The 10902-nt window shown below is 60.5% G+C and overlaps 1 protein-coding gene across 1 annotated transcript in view; it reads right to left on the reverse strand.

Annotated features, from left to right (window-relative positions):
- The window catches only part of CELSR3 (cadherin EGF LAG seven-pass G-type receptor 3), a 38231-nt gene extending 28941 nt beyond the window's left edge, over positions 1 to 9290 (reverse strand). Inside the window, 7 exon segments of the mRNA XM_058557767.1 lie at positions 241 to 398; positions 506 to 594; positions 936 to 1051; positions 1360 to 1585; positions 2048 to 2698; positions 4245 to 7903; positions 8464 to 9290. Coding sequence (XP_058413750.1) covers positions 241 to 398; positions 506 to 594; positions 936 to 1051; positions 1360 to 1585; positions 2048 to 2698; positions 4245 to 7903; positions 8464 to 8639 — 5075 coding nt within the window. The 5' untranslated portion in view covers positions 8640 to 9290.
- Positions 9291 to 10902: the final 1612 nt, after the last annotated feature.

The following is a 10902-nucleotide window of genomic DNA, read 5'->3' on the forward strand; positions in this document are numbered from 1 at the left end:
AGTAGAGATTTTGGGGGACTGGGAGCTTGGGGACTGTGTGGGAACAAGGAGTCTGAGGTAGAATACAGGGATGGGGCTAGGGTGAGGTGAGGTTTCAGCGTCCTAGTAGGGAGAGGGAAATCTGGTGGTTTCGGAAAGGACGGGGAGTTTGGCAAGCTGGAGTGAGGAGAGGGGTATGTGAAAAGTTGGGGTGGGCTTTGGGAGGCAGAGGGCATGGGGATCTGGGGCTGGGGGCCTCACTTCTTGGAGCTTGTTTGCATGCCAGCAGCCGCACACGAGTAGTTGCCAATCTCAGCACCAAACTGCAGAGCCATGGCCACGTTGCAGTCATCCACGCTCAGCACAGCCACCTTGTCCTTGGAGGGGCCCTGAGCACCCCCCAGGGCATCTGTCCGGGGCTAGAGACACAGGCATACCACTTAACAGGACCTCCAGGGTGACCCCTGAGGGGCAGGACTTGACATCCCAGCTCCCCCTATACTCCCATGCCAAAGGTGGTACCCACCTTGTTGTAGTATCTCAGATGCACAGTGTGCCACTGCCCATCACTCAGGCCCCCTGGAACTGTGGGGCTGACCACGGTGTTGGATTCACCTATTGGGGGGAATGTGGTGGAAGGTTGTCCAGAGCTAAGTGCCTCCCACAAGTCATGTAGGCAGTTACTCCCAGGGTGACCCTGCATGTGTCAGATCACTCCCCCGACTGGTGACCATGCTGGCTAGACCAGAGTGCCTTTGACAGATGGAAGAAGCACACGCACTTGGAGAAATGGACAGGGAATGGCCATGGAGGTCAGGTCTTCACTGACATCTGTTTGACATGGAGGTGTGTGTTCAGGTGTGCAGTGAGGCAAACCCGAAGGGACTTGGGGCTCAGCCATCTCACCCACACATGCACCCACTCGCCCACACACACATCCGGTTGGAGGCACCCACCTGTGGAATATGTGAGCCGCACTTGCCCCGCCACGAGCTCCAGGGCCAAGAAGTCATGCTTCTCGTTCAGGCGCCCATTGTAGAAAAGTAGCCCACTTGGCTGCACCGTTGCGAACCTGGGTGGGATGGGCAGGGCACATCACAAGCAGGACACCTCCTCAAACCCACCATCCCTGTGACAAGAGGGTTCACGGGGCACCAGCCCAGGCTGGGGTAAAAGAGGAAGCGATGAGAGAGGGTGGGACGGGCGGGTGAGACCAGTGCACTGAGGTCAGGAGCAGTGATGCTCTGAGACACCCAGGCCGGGCGTCAGGGAAGAGGGCGGTGTCCCGTGGGGTCAGGATGTGGCAGTAAGGAATCTGAGTCAGGGTCATGTAGGTAGGGACAACACGGAGGCTCGCAGAGATACGGGGCGGGCACCTACGAGATGGACAGCGTGAGGTGGAAGCGCTGCCGCAGGCCTCGGAACATGACGAACGACCTGGGCGGGAAGGAGCGCGCCGCCACCTCGCAGAGCCGGCCCTCGAAGGCGCCGCCCGTTGGGCACTGGCAGCGGAAGCCGCCGTCGGGCCCATCCGCACAGATGCCCCCGTTGCGGCAGACGCCGGGCACGCAGTGTCCGGCCTCGGTGTCCAGCTCACAGTCTTCTCCTACGGGTCAAGCCGCGGGCAGAGGCGGTCACGACCGCAGCGGCCGCTGCCCCAGCGGGCCCCGCCCCTACGAAGGACGCGTGATCCAAGCAGGTTCCAAGACCTCTGAAAGGTCGAGCTCCCTGTGGGCACGCCCCCATTCGCTCTGGCCCCGCCTCACCCTGCCTGCGCGGCTCCGGCCACGCCCCTCCCAGGGTCCTGCCGGGTCCACAACCGCGGACCCTCATAGCCCCGCCCCCGCCCACGGCCACGCCTCCTTCACAACCTCAGTCCCGCCTAAGGCCTCTACTCCCTCACGGCCCTAGGCTCTCTCTGGGCCAAGCCCTAGGCTCCTGGTCTAACCGCGACCCTGGTTGGCTCAAGAGTGATGCCAGGTCCTCACGTGCATTGTAGTTCCGCCCCCACGCCCTGCCTCAGGTTCACCCAGCTCTGGCCGGGCCCCCAGCCCCGTGCCCTGCTCACCGGTGAAGCGCGGGCGGCAGACGCAGGTGTAGCCACCCTCGCGCCGCGCGCAGGCGCCGCCATTGCGGCAAGGGTTGGAGTAGCAGAGGTCGAGCTCGGTCTCGCAGAAGTCTCCCGTGAAGCCGGGCGGGCAGCGGCAGCGCAGGCCTGCAATGGGCTGAATGGGTCTGAAGAGCGTGGAGGCCGAGGCCAGGAAGGGCGCAGACGAGTCAAAGCGCAGCACCGACACGCACTTCATGTAGTTTTCGCAGGGTTCGCGCAGGCACACGTTGTCGTCGAAGGGCAGCACATCCAAAAGTGAGCGGGCAGCAAGCGCTGCGCGGCGCACGTACAGCTGCTCCTGCAGCTCCTCGGAGCTGAACCAGGGACCCGCAGCGCCAGTCCCTGCCCCGCGCGGCGCCAGAGCCGAGAAGCTCACATTGAGCACGGTGCCCCCCACGTCCGTGTCGTTCTGGATGTTGAAGATGAAGACGTCCTCGGCAGGTGTGGCAAGTACTGCGGCCACGCCTTCCAGGAAGTGGCCCAAAAGCGGCGACAGGAAGCGTTCCTGCCACATGTTCTCGAGACGCACGGTCAGGCTGTTGGCCAGCAACTCCTCGGTGATGATGACCACGCGCAGCACACACTGAGCAGTGACGCTGTGCAGCCCATCTGCGGGTGGGGGTAGGGCCAGTGGTCAGTCTGGGGTCAGCGGCTGCCCCTCCCTGGGACACAAGAGGGCTGGGGCCAGTGACTGCCCAGGCCCCCAGCATCTCCGAGTCAGCAGGCTGACCCTGCCAGGACACAAGGGGGTCCAGGGCTTGTGACCACCAGCTCCCCCAGCATCAAGGTGTCAACTAGTTGCTGCTTCCTTTCCCCTCCCTCCGACACAAGGAGGGGCCTGAGCCAGGTATCAACCAACCCCCCATAGTGCCAATGGGTCAGTAAGTCCTTCCTCCAACAGCGAACAAGAAGGTCCCTAACTGGTCAGTAACTCACCCTTCCCCAAGTTATCATGGTCAACAGGCCACCCCAACTCAGGACACAAAGGGAGCCAGGGCCACTGACCACCCATCCCCCTCCCCCCAACTCTCCAGCATTGCAGAACCAGCAAACATTCCCTCCAAGAAACAAAGAGGATTCTAGGTCAAGGATCACCCATCCCCTATCTCTGGTCAGCAAACTGCTTTCCCATGGCACCAGAAGGGGCCCTGGCCCTGTGACCACACAACCCCATCCCCTGGAACCCTGGGTCAGCAAGTTCCCTCTCTTCAGGAGGGTCTGGGACCCCTCCCCCTCAGCATTCTTGGGTCAGCAAGCTGCCCATCAGCCCAGACCTGGGTGCTGTGATTGCAGTGGCCACCCCCAGAAATGAGGATGAGGTGTTTATATGCCTTGTCCCCAGACGCTAGCACACATTGAGTGGTCAATAAGGGTTAGTTGTTGAGAGAATTGAGTGATAAATGAAGACTATGCCTTCTCTGGAAGTGCCAGGAGTCCATGCTCCAGAATTCGGGAATGAGCACCAGTAAAGCCTGTCTGACAACTTCTGCAGCCTCCAGCAGGCAGGACTACAAGGGCCTCTCCAGCCTGCACCCCACTAAAAGCCTAGGGCTATAGAGGCAGGAAAGAGGCAGGTTGACCTCTGGACATTTTCTCAAAGGGCAGGGCCTTGGTCAACTCCTTGAATAGCAGCCAGGCCAGTGGGGGCCCACTCTACCTGAAGTAGTAAGTACTCTGGCAGAGTAGTAAGCTGCTCTTCCTGACGACTAAACTATTGGCCTCCCTCTCCTGCATAGTTGGGGTGAGGGTCACACTGGACCCAAAGTAACCCTTCATCTGAACAGGGATGTGGTGTGGGCTGACTGGCCTATGCTAGCTTTTCCTGTGACCTCCAGAGCATTAACTCAGGACCTCCAGGCTTTCAGAGGGAGGGGAGCTATCCCTAGAGTAGCAGACAGTTCAAAGGTCTTTATGGAGGCTGCTAGATGCCCTAAAATCTTTGGAGTTCTGTGGAGACTGCCCAAGAACCTAAGTAAAGACTATGTAAACCTAATCTGTGAGGTCTATGGCAGATCCTGTGGGGTGAAAGAACCTAGCATGTAAGGGATTCTAGGAAGGCTTGGAAATCCCTCTTTGGTCTGAGGTGCCCTGTGGAGCCCCTGAGGCCCTGACAGGTTCAGATCACTGGGTCACTTGCCTGTCCCCCACCCCTCACCTGTGACAGTCACCAACATGGAGGCCACCAGTGGGCGGTTGTTGTCTAGCTTGCGGCTGAGTCGAAGCTCACCACTGGTCTGATTGACCACCAGCAGCTGTAGCTCATTGCCCCGCTCAAAGGAGTAGAAGAGATGGTCAGAGACATCTGGGTCATAAGCTGGGATGCGTCCAATGATGCCTGAAGGGAAGGTGTCTGAGCGGTTGGATACATAGTTGTTGAAGAGGATCTGGAAGTTGTTGAGCACAGGGCTGTTGTCATTCTGGTCAACTAGGCAGACGTGCACAGTGGCCCGACTGACCAGAGGGGCAGATGTGGCCTGCACCACAATCACATATTCCTGGTGAGCCTCGTAGTCCAGGTCAATGAGTGCCGTCAACTCTCCAGAGAAGATGTCCATTTGGAACAGCTCAGGGATGTTCCCCTCCACGATCTGGTACATTATATGGGCATTGGGGCCTTCGTCGGGGTCCACCGCAGTGATCTGGGCCACCACTGAGCCCACAATGCTGTTCTCCTTCACTCGCACTTCAAACTCCTCAGCAGGGAAGACAGGTGCATTGTCATTCACATCCTGCACCGTCACCTGGATGCTGACTGGAGTCCGCAGCGGGGGCACACCTCGGTCCACTGCATAGGCAGTCAGTTCATACACTGGCACTGCCTCCCGATCCAGCCGCCTCACTGTGCGGACAATGCCAGAGGTGGGCTCAATGGTAAAGTCTCCATCCCCATCTTCCCCATTCTGGAAAGTGTACTGGACCCGGCCATTGGCATGAGCATCCCGGTCAGTGGCTGAGATCTGCAGGACACTGGTGAAAGGTGGGGCATCCTCAGAGACCAACCCCGTGTAGTGGGAGGCCACAAACTGCGGAGCATTATCATTCACATCATTGACCATCACTTCCACATAAGTGGTGTCTGCCTTCTGTGGGATGCCATTGTCCCGAGCTGTAATAGCCAGTGTGTAGGTCACCTGGTCCTCATAGTCCAGTGGGGCCTGTAGTGTAATGGCCCCTGAGTCTGCATCAATGCGGAACTGGGGCAAGTTGTCCTCCAGGAGATAGGTGATACGAGCATTCTCACCCACATCATCATCAGAGGCACTGATGACCACCACGGTGCTACCCACTGGCCAATCCTCATTCACACTCACTGAGTAGTGGGCACTTTGAAAGACAGGCCGGTGAGTGTTGGCATCTGTTATGTTAATATGCACATAGCAGTGATCATGAAGGGCACGGTCAGATGCAGTCAGCACCAGCTTGAAGTAGCGTTCCTGCTTGTAGTCCAGTGGCAGAGCCAGTGTCACCAGACCTACACCCCCCTGGGTGCTTATGGCAAAGCGATTCCGAGTGTTGCCACCTGTGATCTGGTAGCTGATGGCACTGTTGGCATCACGGTCTACAGCAGTCACGCTGACCACACTGGTGCCCACAGCTGCATCCTCATTCAGCCGTAGATGGTACTCCTTCATCATAAACTCAGGCCGATTGTCATTAACATCCAGCACAGTCACTGTGACACTGGCTGAGGCTGAGAGTGGGGGTGAGCCATGGTCTCTGGCCTCCACACCAAAGAAGTAATGCTCCACAGACTCACGGTCCAGGGGACCACTCACAGAGACCCAACCAGTGGCACTGTTTATCACAAAGGGTGTATCAGGTGCCACACCAGTTAGGGAGTACTCCAATCTGGCATTCTCCCCAAGGTCTGCATCCACTGCCTGAATGTGGATGACCGAGTGGCCCAGGGGCGCATTTTCCAGGACAGAAACCTGGAAGGGTGTGCTGACAAAGATAGGAGTATGGTCATTGATGTCCACCACCTGGATGCTAGCCAGACCCGTGTTGTTGGACAGCGGTGGCCGGCCTGCATCCTGCGCCCGGATACGCAAGGCGTACTCTCGCTCTGCCTCAAAGTCCAAAGGTGCCACCACCTGGATCTCGCCTGTGAGGCTGTCGATGGTGAAGTGGCCACGGCTGTTGCCGCTGATGATATTGTAGTGCACCAGTCCATTGGCGTCCTTGTCCCGGTCGGTGGCTCTGACTCGTAGCACCACCGTATGGGGGCGCACATCCTCGCGCACCTGCGCCACATAGCGCTTCTCGCTGAACTGGGGCGCGTTGTCATTTTCGTCCAGCACGGTTATGTGCACACGCACGGTGGCAGAGCGCGGCCCAGGCTCTTGGCCCTGATCGCTGGCCTCCACCACCAGCTCGTAGCTTTCCATGTGCTCGCGGTCCACGCGACCGCTGGTGCTGATGAGGCCCGAACGCGGATCAATCTCGAATGCGGCGGCAGCTGCAGCGCGCGCAGCTGGCGGCCCCACGAAGCGGTAACGCAGGTTGGCATTGGGGGGCGCGTCGCCGTCTGTGGCACGCAACTGCAGGATGGGATAGCCCTCTTCCACGTTCTCGCGAAGTGTCTCCCGGTATTGCGCCTGCTCAAACACCGGCGCGTGGTCGTTCCGGTCGGCTACTGTAACGGCCACCATGGTGGTGGCCGAGAGGCGCGGCGAGCCGTGGTCCTGCGCCGTCACGCGCAGGTAGTGGCGTTCCATGCTCTCGCGGTCCAGAGCGGCCTCCGTGCGGATGAGGCCGCTCTGCGGGTCGATGCTGAACAGCTCCAGCGAGCGGCTGTTCATGAGAGCAGCCAACGAGTAGGCTAGGCGCCCAGCCTCGCCCGCGTCCGGGTCCTGCGCCACTACGCGTAGCACCGAGGTGCCCGCCGCCTCGTTCTCGGGCACTAGCGCCTGGTAGTTGTACTGCGGAAACTGCGGGTGGCGGTTCGCGGCGCGGCGGGGGCGGACCCGGCTGGCTGGGAGTGTTTTCCAGGCTCCTGGCCGGGCTGGGACCCCTGGGGGGCGCGGCGCCGGGCGCTGCGGGAGGAAGCGGTGGCGGAAGAGACCGCGGGAGCGCATGCGCTCGGGTGTTGGCTCGGGAGCTGTCCGGGACTCGCGCGGTGCTGAACCAGACTCGGGAACTGTCCTCGCCGTGAGCGGTGCTGAAACCAGCTCGGGGCCAGATCCTGCAGCCCCGGGAGGACAGTCCGGCAGGGGGACTATCCTCTCCTCTCGGGATGTCGTCGTTCTCTCGCCCTGACCCCTGCGTCCTGATCCCCACAATTCCCCACAGCAGCGCATAGTTCCCACTTTTGGGGGAACGCTTCTCCCAGCATTCCTCTGGGAGGACACCGACTTGGAACCACGGGGCGGAACCAGAAGGTCCGAAGGGAAGGGCGAGCTCTTCTCGGGGCCCGGGACCCCTGGGGACAGAGCCTCTGGCGACAGACTATCTCTTCGCAAGGGTCCTGTCCTCCCGCAAGAGGAGACCTCTGGGAGCCAGCATAATGGAGACCCTGGTCCCTGTCCTGTCTCTTGCCCGCGGCTGCCTAATGCCTGGGCCCCATATTCCCCCCTCAGTCCCGGGCCGGGCTGCTCAGGGGGTCCTCGACCACTCTGGGCGATTTGCCTTCCCCCTCGGAGCCCCACGAAGACAGGTTCCCTGACTCCCAGGCCAGGTTCTCCATCCTCCTGGATCTCGGACGTCTCGGGACAAAGAGCTAAGGCTCCGCCGCCGATCCGTGCCCCTCGCCCCGTAGCGGCAGCTATCCCCGGGTCCCAGCCTTGGCCCCCGCCGTCCCCCAGCTCTTCCTGGCTGAGAGGGAACAAAGAGAGGAGGAGAAGCAGCAGGAGTAGCGGGGTCGTCGGCCCCCTGAGACCCCACCACAGTGGCTGCCTCGCCATCACCCACCGCCTCCCCACACGGCCTCCACCGCCCCCCGTCCCGGTCCGGGCCTTGGGCCCGCCCCGCTGCTCGGGCCCCCTCCCGTGCCCCTGCCGCCGCCCCGGTCCCCCGCCTCTCGGCCTGTCGCTCCGCGCCGCCGCCCCCCTCTGGGCACCATCTACTCCGCGGCCAGAGCCCCTTTGGCGTGCGGCCCCAGCTTTTGCCGCCCCCACCACAGCATCCCCGACGCTGCTGCCGCCTCCCGCCGCTCCAACATGGCTCCCGGCCGCCGCGATGGTTCGTTCCACCTCCGCCCCGAAACCCCAAATCCGGTGGTACAGCCCTTCGCGCATGGCAGCCCTGACTACCGAAGCTGTTGCGGCCATCTTTATTGAGGGCAAAGCATAAATGCTGCCCAGGGTGCTGAAGAGGGCGCGGGGGTTCGACCCCCGGAACCACCCTCCTCGCTTGCGGCCACCTCCCTCATCCGCTGTCCTACTTCCAGGGCGCTATCCTAGCTCTCTCCTAGTCTTTCTTCTGCTTGCTGGTCTCTTGTCCCCCCTTCCCGAGCACTAGTTTCGAACCCTGTCCGGGATTTTGGTCTGAAAATTCGGTGCCCATGACGTGCAGAAAGAGCCTTCTCAAGACTCTTGGGCGAGGGTTCCATGTGGAATCCTGGGGGCAGAGAGGACGATGGCTAGACGGGGACCTGGGGCGCCAGCAGCCCGAACAGTAGCTTTAACTGTTCCATCAGTGAGTTTTAACTCATGAAACATGTCGCGACCATCTGCTTGTTTGGAGCGCTCTGACAGAGCAGGGACGGGAGGTGACCCGCCCGAGGCGGGAGCATAGGCCAAAATCTTCCCTGCCTTGCCGGCCCGCAGCAAGTCTCCCAGGCTGAGGTCTCCTCCACTGGAGGCTACACCCCCATCTCCAGGCCGCTGGTCTGGAGGGCTCTGGGATGCCACGGAGACCCCGGAGTTGCCGCACGACTGCAGGTCCGGCTTCTCGGATCCCCGCCCCTCATCCGTCACGACCGCGTCCTTTAACCCCTTGAAGGGACTAACGGAAGCTCAATCCTCCTTTCGCAATTCAACCCAGTTCTCCCCGCTCTGTGCAACTCCTGGCACAAGTCGGTGCCAGCTGGCCAATGGGCACACGCGGCGGAATAGACGTCACAGAAGAGGAGCGGGGGAGGAGTGCATAGCGTTCCAATCAAAAAGTCACCCTTTCTATTGGCACAATGGGAGGCCCCGCCCCCCACGGCGGACTCATTGTCTGCGGGGGAGGGGACTCCGCGGGTTCCAGGATAGCCAGAGAGATAACCCAGGAGGTTCTCCACGGACCGGCCTGCAAAGGCAGCAGCGACAACACCCTGCAGCACCACCTGCAAAGGGCGCGGGCGTCCTAGGACCGAGGAGGGAGTCAGGGCCGGGGTCCAGAACGCTCTTACGGGCGCGGCTCCTGCTTCGAACCAGCGGAGAACTCCCGGCTAAGCCCTTTGGCCCGCCCCACACGGTACCTATGACATCACCATCGACCAACCAGACAGTGCATTCTCCCCCCCCCCGCCCCACTTGCCTTCTTCGCTTGCGGGAGAGGGGGTTCCCGCGGGTTCCACCTCCACATCGCCCCACGTGGCTACAGAGAGCGGGCCAGTGGGCTCCGATGGTGCCTTCCCGCATCTCTGAATCTGTGGACCCCCTAAGGTCGGAGCTTAGCGCCCGGTATACGGTCTGGGTTCCTATGGGCATGAGGGTGGAGCATCTGCAGAGGCGCTGAAGGCGGAACTCCGTTGGATGGGGACCTAGGCAGTGCAGAGGATGAAGTAAGGCCGGGGACGTGGTTCTGACAGCATACCCGCCCTCCGGGTCCACAGTCTATCGAGTGGAGGGCACAAAATTTTACACCAACGAAGGAGAGAGACAGAGGGGGCGCTAGAGGAGGGATGCTTGGGTCCCAGAGGAGGCGCCTGAGCCAACTTAGTGATCCGGGAAGGCTTCCGGCAGAAGAGATGCCTGAGCAGAGCCTTGAATAACCAAGAGGAGGTCGGCAGCTGCAAGAGAAGGAGGAGCCATCCTAGGTCTTGGAGGCTGTGTGGGCAAATGTGCAGAGGCATAAAAGCACCGTAGCCGAGGGAAATCAAGCTCTGCGCTCTATACTAGGGCTAGCACTGGTCTCAGCCGATGCGCCTTGTGGAGGGCAAATCCTGTACCTCTCCTTGACACCCCTGACTCGCGGTATTGCTCCCTGCTGTTCCCGCCTCCACTTTATCCTCCTTTTGAGGCAGCTGTTCCATGGAGGCCGCCCCCTCCCCATCTGCACTCACCTCTATGCCTCACCCCCAGTGGCAGCCAGCCAGCCAGCTAATGCCCCCAGCAAAGACAAAAACCAAGTATTGGTGATAATTCCTCCCTCCAAGTCCAGCCTTGCCCCTACCTCCTAGGAACATAGCAAGACCCCAACATGATTCATCCTCCATCTCTCTTCATCAGCTCCAAGCTAGAGGGTCCACCCAGGGCCCAGAGACCTGGATTTGAGGCTGCTGTGGGGCAGATGGAGAGCAGTCCAGGAGACCAGAGGGCCAAATCTTGGCAGAAACTGCCCTCTAAGACATCTCAGCCTCTCTTCTCCTGCGTTTTCCTCTCTATCCTGTGTTTGCCCCCTCCTTCTTCCCAGTCAGGAGTACCTTGCTGGGGGAGCAGGCCAGAAGAACTGGCCAACCCAACCAGCTCAATTATCCAACAGTTCTTTGATCTCACTGAGATCTCCAAGCCATCATTTGTCACCTCCTCAGTTCCTTACCTTTACTATGAGCCCTATAGATTTGGTGCTACAACTTTCCTACCCGTTCTTCTTAGACTAACTGGCTGGGGTAAAATCTAACCTCACTTAAAATAGACTATTTGTGTATTCCCTGCTTCTGGAGC

The sequence above is a fragment of the Diceros bicornis genome, chromosome 2 (assembly GCF_020826845.1).
Source record: "Diceros bicornis minor isolate mBicDic1 chromosome 2, mDicBic1.mat.cur, whole genome shotgun sequence".
Classification (NCBI taxonomy): domain Eukaryota; kingdom Metazoa; phylum Chordata; class Mammalia; order Perissodactyla; family Rhinocerotidae; genus Diceros; species Diceros bicornis.